Source organism: Stegastes partitus, unplaced genomic scaffold (assembly GCF_000690725.1).
Source record: "Stegastes partitus isolate 25-593 unplaced genomic scaffold, Stegastes_partitus-1.0.2 Scaffold1165, whole genome shotgun sequence".
Lineage (NCBI taxonomy): Eukaryota > Metazoa > Chordata > Actinopteri > Pomacentridae > Stegastes > Stegastes partitus.
The window spans coordinates 29,829-48,461 of NW_007578896.1; the positions used below are offsets into that span (position 1 = coordinate 29,829).

The 18,633-nt window shown below is 44.7% G+C and overlaps 1 protein-coding gene across 1 annotated transcript in view; it reads right to left on the reverse strand.

The window, feature by feature from the left end:
* Nucleotides 1-14,284, reverse strand: part of abtb2b (ankyrin repeat and BTB (POZ) domain containing 2b) — a 44,004-nt gene extending 29,720 nt beyond the window's left edge. The window contains exon 1 of the mRNA XM_008296911.1: nt 12,804-14,284. Within this exon, the coding sequence (XP_008295133.1) occupies nt 12,804-13,695 (892 nt within the window). The 5' untranslated portion in view covers nt 13,696-14,284. The remainder of the gene's footprint in view (nt 1-12,803) is intronic.
* Nucleotides 14,285-18,633: the final 4,349 nt, after the last annotated feature.

An 18,633-nucleotide genomic window follows, 5' to 3' on the forward strand; every position in this document is an offset into this window, starting at 1 on the left:
TGTGACAATTTGAGGAGGGGGGGAGTTGAGGACTATTCTTGCACACACTCAAACAGCTCTTATACAAACAGTGACAAATCTGTTTTCATTCTCCTTTTCCCACTGCAGGGTCCGTCTGGGTCGGATGATGACGGCCAAGCATGTGTGCCCGTCTTCATCAGCGACCGCCTCCTGCATCATTTACCCGTTCGCTGACAGATTTGCAAAATCTATATTTTCTGCCCCATACTTCAACTTTTCTCTCCTTTTTTTAAAATTCTAGCTCCAACTTTTACTTCTTGTACTTCCTGTCTCTTTCCAAGACAAACAAAAACCCCTGCTTTGCCCACTCGGGAAACCCCATAACCACGAATGGCTAGACAGACAGAAGGAGAGGCTCATGGGATATTTCATTCAACTGCTTGCCAAGTGTTCAGAGTTGGGGTTTGGACTACCCACAGCCATAAGCTACACACACACACACACACACACACACATTGTTTAACTGCCCTTGGACAACTCCCATTCTCCAATTTCAGCCCCTGCAGTCTCAGAAGGTCTTTCAAAAACTGCAGGGTGATAATTAACTACATTTTACCTTTTGCCACTTGAGAGAAACGTGGGAAGAAAAAAAGCATCACGACGATGGGAACGAGCCGGGGAGAAGCTGTGTAGAGAAGTAATTCTGCGTGAAGACAGTGATGGTATTTCAAGAAGGAAATAGAAAAATAAAAAGACTTCTCTTTGGTCCCATGCCGAAAGACTGAGCGAACCCAGCAACCGTCATCCCAACAATTTGATACCCAGGGATTACTGCGCATATTTAAAAATCGAGCCTCCTGGTGTGTGTGTGTGTGGATATAATGATGCCTTCCCCAGCCATTGTCTCTGAACAGCAAGTTCCCAGGAGCCTGACTGCAACAGGAAATCTCTGGCTGAGGGGACCTGGCAAAAAACAGACAAAGAGGCGACCGCCGAGAGAGCCAAACGAAAGAGAATTAAGGAAAAAGAAAGTTTGGAAGATAGGAGACGGAGAGGAGGTGAGCCTTTCCTTGATTCGATCTGCAGACTGCGGTGACACAGAAACCACCTTTCAGATACGCATGGACTCACACACGACAAAGACAGCCTCAAAGAGTGTCGGATGCAGAAATTCACAACCCGAGGCATGAATAGTACTTGACCTCACCGTGCTAGTCAGCTAACTGCTGACCTCACCGATCTGTCGCTACCAACACGAGTTGGTCAGAGGGTAATTATGGCCTTCAGAGTAGAAGTGGACAAGAGCCAAGAGCCACTAGGCAGGTTCATTGCTTGCTCTGTGATTTTTATTTTATTATTTTTTTTCACTCCTGCTCTCTGTGTGACACTCTTAGCGCCGAGCCAGGGAGACGCATTAGCCCCTTTCGGTACCCGTGATAGCCTTAATCTGCACATGTTCGACCATTTCAAAAACACATTTATAACACTTCTCTCCTCTCCTCTGCTGGTAAAGCTGTTCACTTAACAACCTTGTAAAAGTCCACATTGTGCCTCAGCTGAAACTGTATTGAAACCAAGGCCGCACACAAAAAATCTCTGTTCCCCGCTCGCTCGCCGAGTTCACACACATGCAAAATACCATGTTATTGGTTTCCTTCCTCTGCGGGAGACGATGATGATGGCATTTCAAGACCTGTGTGCAGAACACCGGGAGCAGCAAAACAGACAGATAGTGGAGCGGTGAACAAAGACAAGGAGGGAGGAGAGAGATGGAGCTCTGGGGAGGCTTCCACAGGGTCAGGACAAGAAGAGGGGCCTCAGCCAAAGTTTGTCTCTTCCAGCATGGGGCTGGAGATGATAGCTTTGCATTCAGACGTGATGGATGTAAAGAATCTAGTTTCCTTTCCGCTTTTGAAACGCAACAGATATCACACAGGCGTCCTAATAAGGCGCCGAGTACGAGCTCTCACACCTCCAACCAGGAAAAAAAAACCCACACACAACTGCATGCTGATAGCGTAAATTCTTCTCCATCTTTGCTGCTTATCAGTTTGTGTCTCTATCTCAAGTGTTTTTGATTCCACTGAGTAAGTGTGCATGCGTGTGTTATCTCTGTCTATTCAGGCAGCGGGACGGAGCCACAATGTTATCAAAGCCATAGAGAAGCATCAAGACATCTCCTCCCCATGTCTCCGTCTTCACATGTGGGTTTGCGTCTCAGTCAGCCGCCACACGTACATGCTCCATTGTTCCCCTGACATCAGATTGCTTGTGCTTCGGATCCTGGCTGCAGACCTCACGTCAAAACAAAGCCTATCGGCACAACAGGGGAAAAAAAAAAACACACACACACACACACAACTTTGTTGAAATGTTTGCATAAACCACACACACACACACACACAACTTTGTTGAAATGTTTGCATAAACCACCAGGATAAGTACAAGCTGCTCACACTTTTCCTGGGGCTCAGCTGAGTGGCTGGCTGAGTGTTGCATTATTTATGACTCGCTGACCCTCAGGCTGACTCTCTCCCCATTGAACACCTTAAACTCCTAACACATCTGCCCCCCCCTTCGACTCGATCATGCAGACACACACGCCCCTTCTTAGCACCTGACCGGACTGCTGAGAGGCTCGAGGACTTCACCAGTGGAGGCGTTTCCTGCCAAAAGCAGGCAATTAACTACAGACAAAGAATTTAATTGTTAGTGTATTTGCTTAATGGCAAAAAGTTGTGTTGACCTTTCCAGCTCCATAATTTCCTCCTTTGTGACCTCTGTCGGGGCGATTGCTCGGCTGGGTCTTGCATTATATATTTAACTAGTGTCAAGCTGCCTTTGAGAGTTCTTTTACAACACCTTTTAACAGAAGCACCACAAGGCCGGGGCACTGACACGTAGACATATGTATTTACAGTATATGTGCTGTATGGACCTTTTCCTAATGAAAAGCACATGGAAAATAATGAGAATACTTGTTCAATAGAGCCAAAATTAATCACTCCTGTGTCTACAGGCCATGCGGGTGGAATAAATGTCTAATCCCAACATGTTTAATAATCCCATCGGGCTTGCGTAGAGTTAAACTGAATCAGGCTTGATGAGCTGATGAACATGCTGGCAATGTGAGGGTTTTTTTTAGAGGCTATATTTTGCTCTTAGGGGTGGAGAAGCAGGGAAAGCATTGACGGGTGCGCTGTGCCGGGCTTAAGTCATGCTCTGTTTAACTGCTGTCTGACCGACTTCCTCTGCAGCCTCCACGTGCAAAGACAGAAACACTACAAGATCACTCAGGATACTCGAGTCTAATTTATTTTCACTCGTTGTGCAGACACAGTGGAATTACAACATGTACCCATCATCATCACAAGTATTTAGCTGTTTAGCCCAAGTTTTTTTTTTTCATTTCTCTGGACACCACCAAACAAAGCGTCCCTTCATCAGTGTGAAATTCCTCCACATACCACGTTACTCCCTTTTCTATCTTCTCCCTTCACCCATCCACAGCTCAATAGGCAGATTATATCAAAGCCGGAGAGGAAACTTGGCCACCGCCGCCGCCGCCGCTGCTGCTGGTGTGTATTATGTCCAGCGCTGTCTGTGACCCGACGGTGACACACAGATGGCCAACGCAACGCAGATAGAGACAGAAAGAGGGAGGCCAGAGAGACACAGAGCAGATGTGGCTGAATAGACAGAGCCCACTGATTCACAGAACACATCCACAATCCAAGTTGAGCACATACTTACATGGACATGGGCCCACACACATGCACACAGTTATACACAGATGTAGCCAAAAAATTAGTGGGGATCATGCCCAGAGAGAGACACACAGGAACACAAACAAAGCAGACTTTTCTTATCGCCGTGCAAACACAACATGGACACAAACACAATCATCTAATACATCTACACGGTGATTATGTGCAATAAGGACTCTTTTAATTCCACCATGAAGACACCAGCCAACATGATCTAAGCCCTTATGTTTGTGCTTATGTCACAGTATACGGTGGAGATCCTTAAAGTCACGCTTCCATCTCCCCCCGAACACACATCTCCTTTTGATTACCTATAGGATCTGAACTGTTTATTTTGGTTACAGGAAGGAGTCCTCATACGCTGAATGTGCCGTGCAGATCTTATCGACAGAAAGAGAGACTACGGCGGAGGGTGTCCTGTCTTGACAGACTCTGTTTTCCTATGCCCACATGTGCTCTCCATATGGCCCTCTAAATGGGCTCCTTCCCTCCACTAACCACAAGGGAATTCCAGGAAGCCTTACTGTACACGGTGTTGGTCTAAATATGCTGTGTGTGTGTGTGTGCTGCTGTGGCTCTTTCAATCACCACATGTCTATCTGGATGACCTTGACCCAACAGGTGATGTTTTTAGGAGACGGAAAAGCAAAAGTTGTGAGAAAAAAGAACACAATATGCTTTAGATGTACCTGCAAAGAGAAAGTTGGAAGTGGATGAAGAAGTAGGGCACAGGAGGATAAGAGATGAGCAAGCAAAGTTTCAAAGGTGAGGGCCAGCAGCAGAGATTGTAATCAGTGTGGGTTGATAATAAGCTCCCATAACAGCAGAAAGAAGATAAAAAAGTCAAAAGAAGGTCGCAGGAGCCTGGCGTGGAGCTATGGAGGTCAGAGAACAGATAAGCAAGTACGATAGAAAGTAATGAGAGAGACAGTGTCAAATCTCAGTAACTTCAACCCACAACAGTCTGGTTATCAGCACAGCTGGGAGGGAGGAGGGTGATGAGTCCTCTGATGTGGGCAAAAAAACAAAAAAAAAGTGGTTCAAACAAGCTGCTGAGCCTCAGTGTTTACATACATGTTGTTGCTGATGAAGCTGCCGGCTCGCAAACAAACACATTCCAGCGTCTGACAAAGGGAGACAGTTGGGAGAGGGGCGGGCGGCGAGGTATAAAGGAAAGACAAAAAAAAAAAAAAAAAACGACAGATTGAGCACTATCCCTATTCACAGCAGAAGTGAGATCACACTGCACCCATTCCTGTCAGCGGTCAATCGACTTTTCAAGAAAATAAAAGAGCAAAAACTCGCTGCAAAGAAAGCTGCATCTCTTTGGGTTCAGTCAAACAGAACTAGACACTCCCAGTCTCCACGCATCACTCTGATTGAATGTCTGTGTTAACTCTCGCTCAGTCAGCCCTCAATCAAACTCAGGCCAGCGCACACACACAAACCCAATGGATGCACACTGCAGTAGCTTTCAAAGAAGTACAGATACCATCAAGAGTCGGAGATGGGAGAGAGACAGCACGACATCAAAGCAAAAAACATGCAGAAGAATGTCAAAGGCTGGCGATGGCCTAGTTATGACATGCACACAACTTAGCCAACGTACCAGAACGGGCACGGCGCCCACCGAATCTGGCGCGCTTACAAAAAAGGCTTGTCGTGAATGCTTGCTGTTAATTTTCCCTTAGCCTTCTTTTCACTCCTTTCATTTTAACCTCTCTACCCAAGCTTCTCCCTCTGGAAAATTGGCTGGCTGTGTGGGGAGTATGAGAAACTGCTTCCAAGCATCACGCAAACTACGAACTATTGCTCAACCTGCGTGAGGTGAGCTGTGAGGCTTGTCCTGATTTGTCATTGTTAGGAGCAGGTATACAAAAAAGTAGGGCAGCGATTTGTCTATTTGTTTTAAAAGATTTTGAGGCTTTAAAAACCAAACTTGGAGACACTTGACGGTAAAGAGGCAGAAGTTCTTAACAGAGTGTCTTTGTCTGCTGAATGCTCACTCCACCTTCTGTACACTAAAGTCGGAAGGAAAGGCATCTTATCCCTCCTTGCTGAATCACTTCTGCACTGTCTTAGCATGTGTGTATATGTGCAGAAGTTAGTTATTAATGCACAGATGTGTTCTCAAATGTATTTTGCAGCTTTTTGTTTTGCATTGCTAACAGGAAAAATCTTCAATTCATTTATCTAGACCACGCAAGACTGACGTGATTACACAGTAATTGTGTGAATTCCCAAGTCCCCTTGTGTGTACAGTAGCGTAAGAGCACATGCAAGTGAATAGCTGCAGTGAAAATCACCAGAGGATAGACCTGTGTGCACAGCGGCGAGTCCACAAACGAGAGTGTTTGCTTTTCCAGTGCAATATATCTAAGCTTTGCCATTCAGCCTCCGCACACTGCTTCTCTGACGCCGCTGGACAAAGAGGTCACTGAAAGCATCACAAAAGCTCCCTATTTCAGTCAGTTTACAAAAACAACAGTTTAGACTTAAAAGGGGGGAAAAAAACAGCATCACTTTCCGAACTTGGCAGAAGAACATCCAAAAGAAGCTGTGTCTTTTTTCTGTTTTTTTCTCAGTGCTGGCTGATCACAGCCCTTCCTCTGGCACACAAACATGCCGACACTGGAGCAATCCTGCACACAGACACAAAGTCTTCCTCCTGCTGCAGAGCTTCGGCTATTACCAACCTGGCTAAGTCAGCTCGACTCCAACAGATTTCACCAGAGAACACAGCGAGGGGTTATTATATCCAATCGCTGGTCACACAAATCTGTTTCCACTTAAGCTACACACTCCCTGATCGGCTTCCATGCTGTCTCTCCCCACGTCTTCCAAGCCGACCCATCTGATCTGCCTGTGTGTAATTAAATATTACAACCAAATCACCCACAAAACGGTTCTGTATCGACTGCAGCGGCCGCCTTCAGTTTTGCCAGAGCACACATGCAGAGAAACTGATGCATGCCAGCTAATGCCTATTAGCAATTAGAAATGTGATCGTTGGCATTGATTTTCCAGAGTGAGGAGCAGGGAAACTGATTATTTTAGAGGGTGTTTGTGGTTTGACACAGACTCGGAGTTACTCAAAGTTTACTTTTTGTGAGATCTGGGAACCGATGTGGAATTATGTACAATAAAAGGCTTATTTACTTATTTTACTGAGGAGCACGCAGTCATTTTTGCATTGTAAATCACAATTACACTGAATTTTGTGTGACCTGCGTTTCTTTGGAAGACAACATCCCGAACAGGTTACTGATTATGTGTTTTATTTGTGTTTTTTTTATGTTTAAACCTCAGGTAATTTTAGCAAAAAAGAAATGAATACACTTCTTGCTGTGTAAAAGTCAGGCAGACCAGCCTGCTCGAGTCAAATCAGTAGAATAGAAACATATAAACAAAATGTGACATGAGAAAAGTCCTCGCTTAATCCTTTTGCTCTGGTTCTCCCCTCCTCGTTCGGTTTGGGCTGCAGAATTAGACGACACCTTTTCTTCCACCTCAGCCTCGCACATTAACATAACCTTTACTGGTGGTGTTGCCTTCCCACCCCGTTGTCCTCTCTGGCATTTGTTGCTAAAACTCCCAGTTAAGTGGTCACGATGGCCCAAAAAGACGCCTGTTACCTGTAGCAACCAAGGCCAGTATCACCCAAAGAAACTTAAGTGATTTGCGAGTGCAGCATTTTCTGTTGATCATCCTCGATAACAAAATTCAGCCCTGGTCGGAGGTTTCAGAATCTTCTTTCAGATAGCGGCACCATCACACAAGTCATTTGCTGATGGTATATACTCGGTGTAACAGTCAATGATTCCTCCCGGCTTTTAAGATTAGAGATGAGCTTATCTGAAATCCATCAGTGGATGTGGCCCTAAATTGTGAACGCCTATCAGAAGTTTGCTGGTCCAGCAAGACTCGGATCATTTTTACAGATTTGTCAACTAATCTTAAGTACAGATTTTCTCTGAAAAGCACAGTGAAGAACCAGGGAACTGTTTTCTGATCCTTTGAGCTTAACATCAAGTATACTGCAAAAACTTACATAACTTTGCCAAAGTACAACTAATTTGATTTGACACTAAAGAGAGCGCATTTGCTTCTTTCTAGCCTCGCATGAAATTTCCACACAAATATGTAGAAAACTAAGTCACTGACAACTCCTAAATCATTGCTAAGTGAGCACCTGATCCAGCTAGTCCAGCCAGTATGGTTACCATTAACCTTTAACTCCTGACCTCTGACACCTGACAGTCAGACTTCAACATTATAATAACTAAGCCAGACGCAGGTGTGTGTGGCAGCGCGGTCTCTAAGCCAGACTTAATACTGGGGTGATGTGATGCCCTGTGGTTCCTTTTTTTCAAACCATTGCTACCATTCAGGCAATGCACGAAGCTATCTGGTCCAAGATTCCAACCGTCCTCCAGCCAGTCGATCTGCTTCCCTCATTAGCGACTCAGGCTGCAACCCCAAGCTCAATGTGGAGGACAGATTCCCTTGAGAGCCGGAGCCCGGACTTTGCGGTAACGCACGGGGCACACCTGCTACGCATATTCCAGTGGAAACAAGCCAAAGAAGTTCAATATCAACCTGACCTCTCCTGTTCTGTGGCTGAAACCTCAAGTACTGCCGTCCAAGAATGTGAGACTAAATCAAGATGCAAAGGCACGAATGCTTTCAAGTTTGCAGTCGCTATTTCTGTGTCTCTATTTATGTCATTTGGCCCTTTTCTCTTGAGTATCTGTCATCCCCATCTCTCTTTTCCTCCTCTCTATCAGTGGCTTACTGTAAACAGTGTTAAGAAGCATGACTCATACGGCTGTAATGTAATAGGAGGAGCGTTGCTAGAGGTCAGAATAAAGACTGTAAAGCTTTGAAGAAGAAAAAATAAAGAGCAGCAACTAAGCTACACACAGGGGAGTTCGCAATCTGCTAAGATACTTATTTGACATGATTGTTATTAATTTCACAAACTAAATGACCTGCATCAGAGGATAGGAAATCAATGGGAGGCTCCCGAGTCCATGTTATTGGTTTTGTAATAGCCAGACGAATCATTTGTGGTGTCATATCTGTAAAAGCATTACTCATGGTTTTCCAAGAATGGTCCCTACCCGCAAAAATAAATGTAAGCACCCACAGACGAGCACACACTGAAACACATGTGCGCACCAGCACTCTAATGGGTCAGTGTTTTTACAGCTGGTACCAGCCAAGAAGTCAGTGCAAACAGTGACATGGACCATCACTGAGTGTGTGTGTGTAGCCCGGGGTGGTACATGCACAACACTCTCACACACAAACATGAATTGTAGTGTTTTGTGAAGGATTAACCCCTATTATCCACTGAAGTTATACGACTTATTGTCTTAACTGTTTAAACACGACTTGCTGGTAGTGTTCACCACTTAAACAATCTATATAGCAAAACATAAGCTGGATGATACCTGGGCCAATCTGCAGCATGCCTGACACTCAAGCATGGATTTCAGGTTATTTCACCATAATATTAATGCGCTCGTATATTTTCCAAAACTGTATTTGATCCTGCTCCAGATTTGTGGAACAGGGAGTGTATTTTCAGAGTGCTGGTTTCCCCATCTGTGTGACCACAGTGCTGGGCTGCTCTCCCTGCATCTTTCTGCCCACTGTTCCCACGCCTCTTTCTGGGCTAAATACATATTTAGGGAAATACTGAGTAGCAAATCATATACTCTGTCAGTGCACCCCAAACCCAATACTAGCAGTATAACCTTTATAGAGCAGAAAAACTGAATGTTGCTTTTTGTTCGTACCAGACCAAATCTACAGTTTTCTATCCAAGTACATTATTTTTGCTCTCTTTGACTACGTTTTTTGCAATAATTATTCACAGTCAAACCATAAAGCAACCGCAATAGTGGTGCTGATAGTGCTACCAGCTATGCTCAACAACTAATGACCCTCCAGTCAACAGTTTGGGTATCTAACTAATGGGCTACAACAGCCTCTGTGGAAAACAACTACAAAGTCTGAGAACTGTAAAAAAAAAAACACTTGAATGGAGTTACACTTGGAAAACCGTCCAGCCGGCCAGACCAAAGTTTAACAGGCATCTGTGTGCCAGTCATGAAGATCAATGATTTCATAGCCACTTCCACTGTCCATTAGTAAAGCTACTGCCCTGCACTTTAAAACGCCCCACAGAACTATCAATACAAATTATACCAGGAAGAGCTCACTCATGCTATTTCCTTGTGAGGAGAAATGAATGGCAAATGGATTCCTCTGTATAGCTGTATTGTGCGCAGAGTTTAACCAGTGCTGTGGAGCCATTTGAACACATGCAGGCTAAATTGGTTTCAGGGTCTGTGTGTGTGTGTGTGCATGCGAATGTGCTCGGGCCAGTGTGTGCACGAGTAATGAATAAGATCCTGGCACATCACAACTGGGTTCCTCTAATGCACTCCCTGTAGACCAGAAGAAATAAACAGATAAAGATGAAGTGGACGTGAATGCAATGGCAAAGTTTTAAAAAAAAAAAAGAGAGAAAGAGCCAAAAGCGAGACCGAGCATGAGAGGGCAAGAGGAGAGGAGAGGAGGGAGGGAGTTTTCAGTTTTGTTATTGGAGCCGTAGAAGTCATTTCTGTCTTAAAGAGTTCCAGATGTGGGTCAGCCCCTGAGAAAGAGAAAGAGTTAGAAGGACGAAGAGAAATCAAGTGAGAGGGAGGAGTTCTATCAGACTGTGCCATTCCATATGATCAGTAGTCTACCATTCTGGTTAGAGAGAGGAAAAGGGATCGTTGCTTTTTGTTGGAAGGTGGTGGTGGGGGGAGAAACGGCAGCAGGGGGTTGCTTAAAGCCACTTTCAGGGTGTGGGGTGTCAGGTGGTGAGGTGGTAGAGGGGCATGTGGCTTCCACAGCCCAGTCTAGGGCCTATAAAAAGCTAGGGTGGTCAGAATAATAGTCTGTTGTTATTACACACACACACCACACATACTGGTATTTCTCAAAAACCAGTGACTGAATTCACCAAAATAGGCCCAACCAAAAAGACATCTGGTTAAATGCTGGGACAAAAGCTGCTCTTTAGCTTGCAATCAAATAGGTCCAACTCAAATATATTGCCAGATAACAGGCAGGTCCAGATTGTTGCACACACACACACACTTGCAGGTTTAAATGGAGTGATGATAAAACCAGTGGAAGCTGCACAGAATTTGAAATGTTAAGGTATCAGTGAGTAAGTGTGTGCATGCATGTGGGCAAGTATTGTTTGTTAAATGCTGACTGATCTCAGACCTTCACAAATTTGTCAGCGTTACAGCTCTTCTAAGTCATCATTCTGGCACTTAAAAAAAAAAAAAAGCTAAAATGAGAAACGTCCAAACAAGCTCACTCATGCTTGCATTGCTTGGAGGATGAACTGCTATATTGCACTCCTTACTGACCTCCCCCAAAAAAGACCATTTGTAACTTATTCAAAACGCCACCGACAAGCAAAGAGAACACATCATTTTAATTCTGAGATCTTTTGCACTGGCTCTCAGTTAAATATGGAACTGAAATAAAGGCCCTACTTATTCTCTACAAGTCTCTCAATGGTCAGGGCCCAAAATATATCAGAGATATGTTTACTGAGTACAAGCACGGAAGGCTGCTCAGATCTGCAGGGACTGGTCAGTTGGTGGTGCCCATAGTTTAAACCAAACACAGTGGAATGGCTTTTTGCTGGAATCTGCTCCCCTTGGAACTCAGATATAACGCCACAGTAGCCATAACTTTAAGCTAAAGAGCATTTCATTTCCCAGCATTTTTAATTATTGTGCCACTTTTAGGTCATTTTAATTCTGCTTTAAACCTGTCCAGACCTTTTATTTTGTACTCATTTTATGCTGTTTTCCTGTTAAACATTTCAGTAGCACTTTGAATTCCCTTTGCATGTCCAAATCTTCTTCACACGCATGCCATACTTGCACAGAAAGGTGCTCCTGCATGATAACGTCTTAACTCAATTCAGCAGTGACGCTTTTAATTGCAGCCTGTCTCCAGTTATTTTCTGTCTCTCTAGCTCGCTCTCTGATTTGTGTATAATGTACATTGGTGTGTGTGTGTCTCCAGCATTTGTTTTCACTCCCTCTGTGTTGGGCTAAGCTGCACGATCACACAACAAAAGGCCATTGTGCTGCAGTAAAAAGCTCTGCTCCAGGGAGCTGGTAGTGGGCCACAAACAAAGGCTGGGTACATTGTCCCAACACAAGCTCATGAATCAACTCAACACTGGGCTGCCAAAAGAGTCATGGAAAGAGCGCTATGAGTATACTAGGGTCTGACAAAGAGGCCAGAGAAAAAGAGCTGATTGAGGAGGGATGTGAGGGAGGAGGAAACAAATGGACAGGGAGCAGGATGCACAGCTGGAGCTGGAAGAGAGAGGGGAGGCAGGGAGATGTAAGATATGTGCGGATGGTGGTGGGCGAAAGGGATCAGTCCGGCAGGAGGAGGAGAGGAGCACAGGATGAGGAAATGGAAGAAAAGGAGGACTGTAAAGGAGTGCAAGCCAACACAGCAAGAGGCTGAGAGGTGAAGTCAGCGTAAACACAGAGCAGTGTCAACAGACTAGCCTCCTGCCTGGCTTCTAAAGGCTCTCTGCAGAGAAAAAAAAAACGTGAGCACTTAATTTTGCAACTGACCTCAGAGAGTGAAGAATTTAGCATCAACTTTCAACTGTACAACACAGAATCCACTTGGTCTGAGAGAAAATACCTTCTTTGTTCATATCAGATGTTATTTTCCCATTCTGACAAGTCAAATCAGCAACAAATCCATCTAATGGTCATGCACAAAGAGCTGCTATTGTATCCAGCAGCCGGCCACAGTTCACCTTTTCCACTGTGAGAGAGTGGAAAGTTGTGACCAGCACTCAGGAAGGAGAGTGTGTGACAGAAAGAAAAAAAAAGTTTGGGGTGAAATCTGACATGCATTACCACACAGCATAACATTCACTTAAACCTGTCAATTTTCCCACAAGAACAAGCAGCCACTTTGTTGATGTCAGAGCACTGAGAGGAAACTTTGACATATATTTACCATTGGCGTTCTTCCCGCAGATCAGGTGCTCATAGTGCTGCAGGACTCCCCACAGCTCCGCGTCATTGTTCACCACCCCCTCCAGGGCCTCTGCACTCACCGGGGCGCACCCTGACCCCGAATCCGGCCCCGAATGACCCCTCTCGGCCATCAGCACCCGGGCTCCTATCTCCTCCACCAGAGCTTCCATGCACGCGGTCATGCATATTGCTGCGTACTCGTGGATGCGCACGGAGATGCGGGTGTCCACCATCCAGCGGAAGAAGCGCCCCACGGAGAAGGAGAGGCCGCAGCGGGCGGACTTGCCCTTCCTCAGCAGCTCACCCGCGCTCATGCTGTACATGGAGATAGCCTTGACCGTGGCGGAGACGCAGTAGTCGGCCAGAGCCCAGCTGAGCACCAGCCTCATGGCGCTCTGCACCTCGAAGCGTGTGCAGCGGCAGTGCATGACACTGAGCCGCTGAGCCTCTCTGGAGATGCGGATCAGAGCCCTGCGGAGGAGAGCGGACAGCCGCCTCACAGCCTCCGGGGAGAACACAGGTGTGGGCCCCCATTTCATGCTCCCACTCTCGGCCACTTTGCGCAGGATCCGGGCCACCTCCTCCTCCGTCCAGGGGAACTCTTCCAGCTCAGGTAAGCGGGGGCACTTGGAGAAGATGTCCTCCGGGTCTTCGGGCAGGACAGTGTTGACGGTGTCCCAGCTGTTGTTCCTGCTGTTCATGGAGCCGGAGTAGTACCACCAGTTCCCCCGGTGAGGGGCCGTCATGAAGGCCTGCGAGTTGGACTTGGAGGAGGACAGGCTGAGGGATTTGCAGGAGTCCCCCGCCCCGTAGCCGGAGTCCAGCGTCAGGTCCTCCAGGGTTTTCATGTGGACATTGCTCAAACCAGCCATTATTGTCCAACTGGCTGCTGCTGCTGCGGGGAAACTTTAGACGTAAACCTGGTCGGCGGTTTACCTGGAAGTCGGTGAAGCAGCCGTCGAGCTGGATGAACTGGTTACGCGCACTTGTCTGACATGCTGCCGAGTGGAGCTCAGTGCAAGGACGGCGGCGAAATACCACAAAGCAGATAAAAATCTCACGAGATGAAATTTAAAAATAACCAAACAGGACAGTGTGGAAAGCTGAAGTGGCTCCGGGCTCACCTTTCACCCTCCGGCCAGCACTGGGATTTAAACTTCCCTCCAGCGAGCAAAAGTCTTTAAAAAGTCGACGAAAATGTCTCCGACCTCTTTGAGTTCAGCCTGACACACGTACAAAAAGCTCCGTGTTGTGTCTCAGTGAAGGGAAAATTGTTGTTGTTTCTTTTTTTTTTTTAAATCGGTGGAAAAGTCCGAGTTCACTTCATCGCTCTCTTCTCACGTCGCCTCGTCCTGAGCAGCCTGCCGCGAGAGACTCAGCTACAGATGTGCGCGAGGAGGGACCTCTGCTGAATGACAACACGGAAGCGGTTGACGGACCAATCAGGAGACGGATGGCTTTTGCGACAGCCAATCAGAGCCCAGTCCAAAGCTTTTCCCCAACTTGGAGAGAAGTAAACTTTGTTTTGCCCCAAATGAGTATCAAACAAAGTCCTTTAACATGTGTGACCTACATAAGGCGTTCATATCTCCAGCTGTGTTGTGATTGCAATTCAAAATGACTATGATTTTAACTACAATTTGAGATTTAAATGTAATATTGAGAAGCTCAGTATAATCAACAACATGTTTACTAAATGATCCACAAATTCATGGCTGGTTCTCCATGCATGATTAGAGTCTGGGAAAATTCCTCTGCTTTAGTTACCTGAACCAAAATGCAAATCAGCCAGACACAAGTTATCATCTCACGTTTACTCACAGGAACTTGGCTCGCTGCCTGCGCATTAGCTAATCTCACCTGCAGCCTGTAACAGAAACTGGCTCTGCAAAGCCGTTGGCAATGATTTAAGAGGTGGAGCAGTGTTTACTTTGATTTGATGAGGCTTAGGGTTTTCATTGAAAAGTGCCTTTTAAGAGCGTATTTTGAATTACAAGGAAGAGAGGAGTGTTGAAATGGCTTAAATGAGAATAAATAAAAACTCTTCCTCCATTTTTATCATTCATGTTCAGCTGAGTAATGGTGTGCCGGTTAACTAGCCGTCCACTTTATGCTCATTCAGTATGAATCCAGCAAAAAAATAAAGTGGCAGCTCTCGCTTTTACAAACAAAGTCTGAGAAAATCCTCTTGCGAAATGTTTGAATCATCACGCAGCTCTGATGGTAATTCGGGGTTAAGTGCCGTAACATGCTTGAGGTGAAATAAAGCAAACATGTCGAAGAGGCCTGTGACTACCTGCTTCTCATCACTGCACACTTACACAGACAGGTAGGGTGTGTCTCCACAATACCTAAAGTCCAGCTCTGTTACATAATGGGGCCGAACATGTAACTCGCCGTACCTGTGAGGCTGCAACAGTTCATGAAAGTGATGAATGTTTTCTTGCATGTATGCAGACATTACAGGACACACTACGTATGTATTCAAAGTGGAAAAACTGACTCACAGACCCAGGTTCCTGAATCACTCAGTCAGGGGAACTGAGCAGGGAGTCAACCTTTCAGTCCAGTTCGCCTCCCCCCTTCCCTTTCTGGTGCTGTTAGTCAAAGCAGAAGACACACAGCTTGTATGTAGGGGGGAATCACAGGAGGTTAGCGCTTGCCTCATGCAGACCTCATGGTGTGGACACTATTACCTCATGGCCTCTCTGTGTGTGTGTGCAAGGCAGGCGTGAAGCCAGCCCACCACCAAGAACAAAGTGGTACACTGGTAGGGGGGGGGAGGACCAACAACTCTGCAAATGTGATCCAACAACATGTCAGCTCTGTGGGGAATGTAAAATGTTAGTTTCATAATGTTTGCTTTTCTCCCAGCATTAGTCATAAAACACAATGAAAGTGATGTTAGAGGAACTGAACTCATAATGGGTAAATAAATGTCAGCAGCAGAGAGAAAACAGAGAGTTGTGGAGGGTTTTGACAAGATGCCATGTTTACTTGTGTAGTTTTGTAGCGAGGAATAAAAGTGCACAGGAGACTGCTTAAATCTGTCAAAATACACGTTAAGTAGTTTTTAGGTATAGCCTGAATATGTCCTAATTCTACTATTCTACAGTATATTTACAACAAAAACACCTCAAGAATTAGGTTCAACAGGTTGACAGAAAGTTTTGAATCACACATTTCTGGCAGGCTGTGTAGTGAATTAAATGGAATTCATAGAAACCTATTCAGCTTCTTCTTGTGTATATATGCTTTATGAAGTCACCTGGTTTACATGTTCAGAATGAGGTACACACACGTTTGCATAGAGGAAGTGATCTGAGACACCGAGTGTTTGATATGTATGCATGTGTAGGAGGGGGACTTTGAAACCCGTGAGTGTCTACTCATTTACATTATGTTCCCCTCTATGCTGAACCAACCCACCTCTGCATGAAATATGTATTTCATTTCTTGATTTCAATGTGTTTGAAGGCATCCTTAACCAGGTTGCCTCTGCAGATACATGCGCTTATGTGTGTGGAGCACCACCATGTGGTCAGACAGGGAATGAAGATTGTATTTTTTTTTAACCTCTTTCAACAAATCCTCAACAACGAGACAACAATATTAATAATATATACATATATAAAAAAAGGACCACACACACATCTAAAATATTATCCGGACGTAAGCATAAAATTTTATTTGCAAAAAACCAACAAATCAAAATAAAAGTACAATACATTCTTAAAACCTTTTCTCTACAAAACAATTTCACAGAAATTACCTTGGAATGTATATTCCTTTTTTCATTTAGTTTCTTATATATATAGTCTTATATTTAATGTGTTTGCTGTATTTTTAAATAGTCCCATGTCAGTGTTAAATGGTGTACAGTATAGACCTTTTTTGTAGAGGCAAAAAAGGATCTTGGAGGGCATTTTGACAATCATGTAGTCAATAACAGATCATTAGCTCTCATCCCTGTATACGTCCAGCCTAGAGCCCTCCAGCCACTCCCCGTCAATATAAGTACCATGTTGCATAAACAGAGGCATTAGGAGCCCCGGCCTCCAGCCAAAATAATGGGAGCAGGTGGGGTCCTGCTTGACTGCAGCTGCCACTGAGTCTCCATCACACCCTCTGTTCCCACTCAGTAGTCATTCTTAACATTTCTCCCTCCATGTCGGTCTCACCAGCAGTAGCCGAGCACTTCACATCATCAAGAACCTCCACTCTACCCATATCTAGCCTTCTTTACTTTAACATCATACAACAAACACACTGACACGTCTGTAATTCATTAAATACAACCATATGTCCCTCTTTTTTGTACAGTGTATCTAAATTTACAGTGACATTACAGCTTGCTGATAAATAACGTACTCCTGTCTGTCCCTGCCCTCTTCAGTCACGAGAGTAGCTTAAAAACTGCCTGCAGCCAAACCCTGATAAAGGCACACATTTGTGAAACAGCCATGCCTTGCCACATTGTGTCCGACACATGAACTGGCCTCCCTTCTGTTAGAGCTTAATACAAGCTTAAGAGAAGAGCGTCAGTGTTTTCAATAGCTAAGCATTCCCTGTCTCTGTGGGTGTATTAATATGAGGAATAAAGGTTTCATCCCTCAAATCCAATATTTGAAATGCAACACTCAGCTCAGGAAGTGTTTAAACAATAACAGCAAATCAAACGTCAGAAAGCTTTCCGTTGTCCTCTGCTCTCCTTCTGTTCCAGTTGACGGTATTTGAAGCGAACGGACGATATCATCAGTAGAGTTTAAAGGTGTGATCACAGATTCAGTGTTTTGGAACAGAAAATAGCACCCCCGAATATTAGTGCATTCTTACTCAGTCATTGAAAACCCCCTTTTTAAATAACTACCAGCAGAACAAATTTAATAAAACAAAATGAATCAAGTCGTAACCAATAGCGAGCATTAATATGAACGCAGTAAACTGACATTACATAAACACACACAGTAGCGCGACACTGAAAAGGAAATAAATTGAAAATAAAAGCGACACAGAAGGAGAGAGAGGGACAGAAAGAGATATAAATATGACGTATCTGTTTTGAAAAACAAAAAAACAAAAAAACAAACGGGGCTATTTTTGTCTGATTAGAAAACTTTCATAATATCAGTTATAAGGAGAAGTTCAGCACCTCAGTCGTTCTGGTAAATGATATCCAACAGGTAGTAATTGATGTCTTTAGAAATACTGCTTTTTTTTTTACCAAACACAAGAGATCCTCTACTCGAGCTACGCCACCATGTCTGAAAACTATCTGGATAACATTTTTGACACACATTCTATTAGGCTCCCACGTGAGAGCGTGTTAGAAAAAAGATCTTAGGTTGTCTTCACATCTCCTTGTTAGAAAAAAGGTGCTTCCTGTCGTCATAAGCACACACACACACGCATACACGCACGCACACAGCGGCAACATACCCACGCACACTTATATATATATATATATATTTACACATACCCACACATACAAACTCTCACACACACACTCACAAAAACAGCTGCTTTCCAGTCTGTCTGAAAACATTGCACCAAAAAGGACAGAGAGAAGGAGAAACAAAAAAAATAACTCTCTTCTCTCTGTACAGTAGTTCAGTCAGTGAGGCAAAGTGATGACTCAGGTCTATCTGTGTAAAGAGAAACACCTCCAAATTTGTTTTTGTTTTGTTTTTGGATTTGGACTCCCGTTTCCTCGTACAGACAAACACACAACAGGGCCCGATGGCGAAACACAGGTGTCCCTGAAAGGAGCCTGTTTGGAGAGAAAAAAGGCAGAGTTCAGGCAGTGAGTG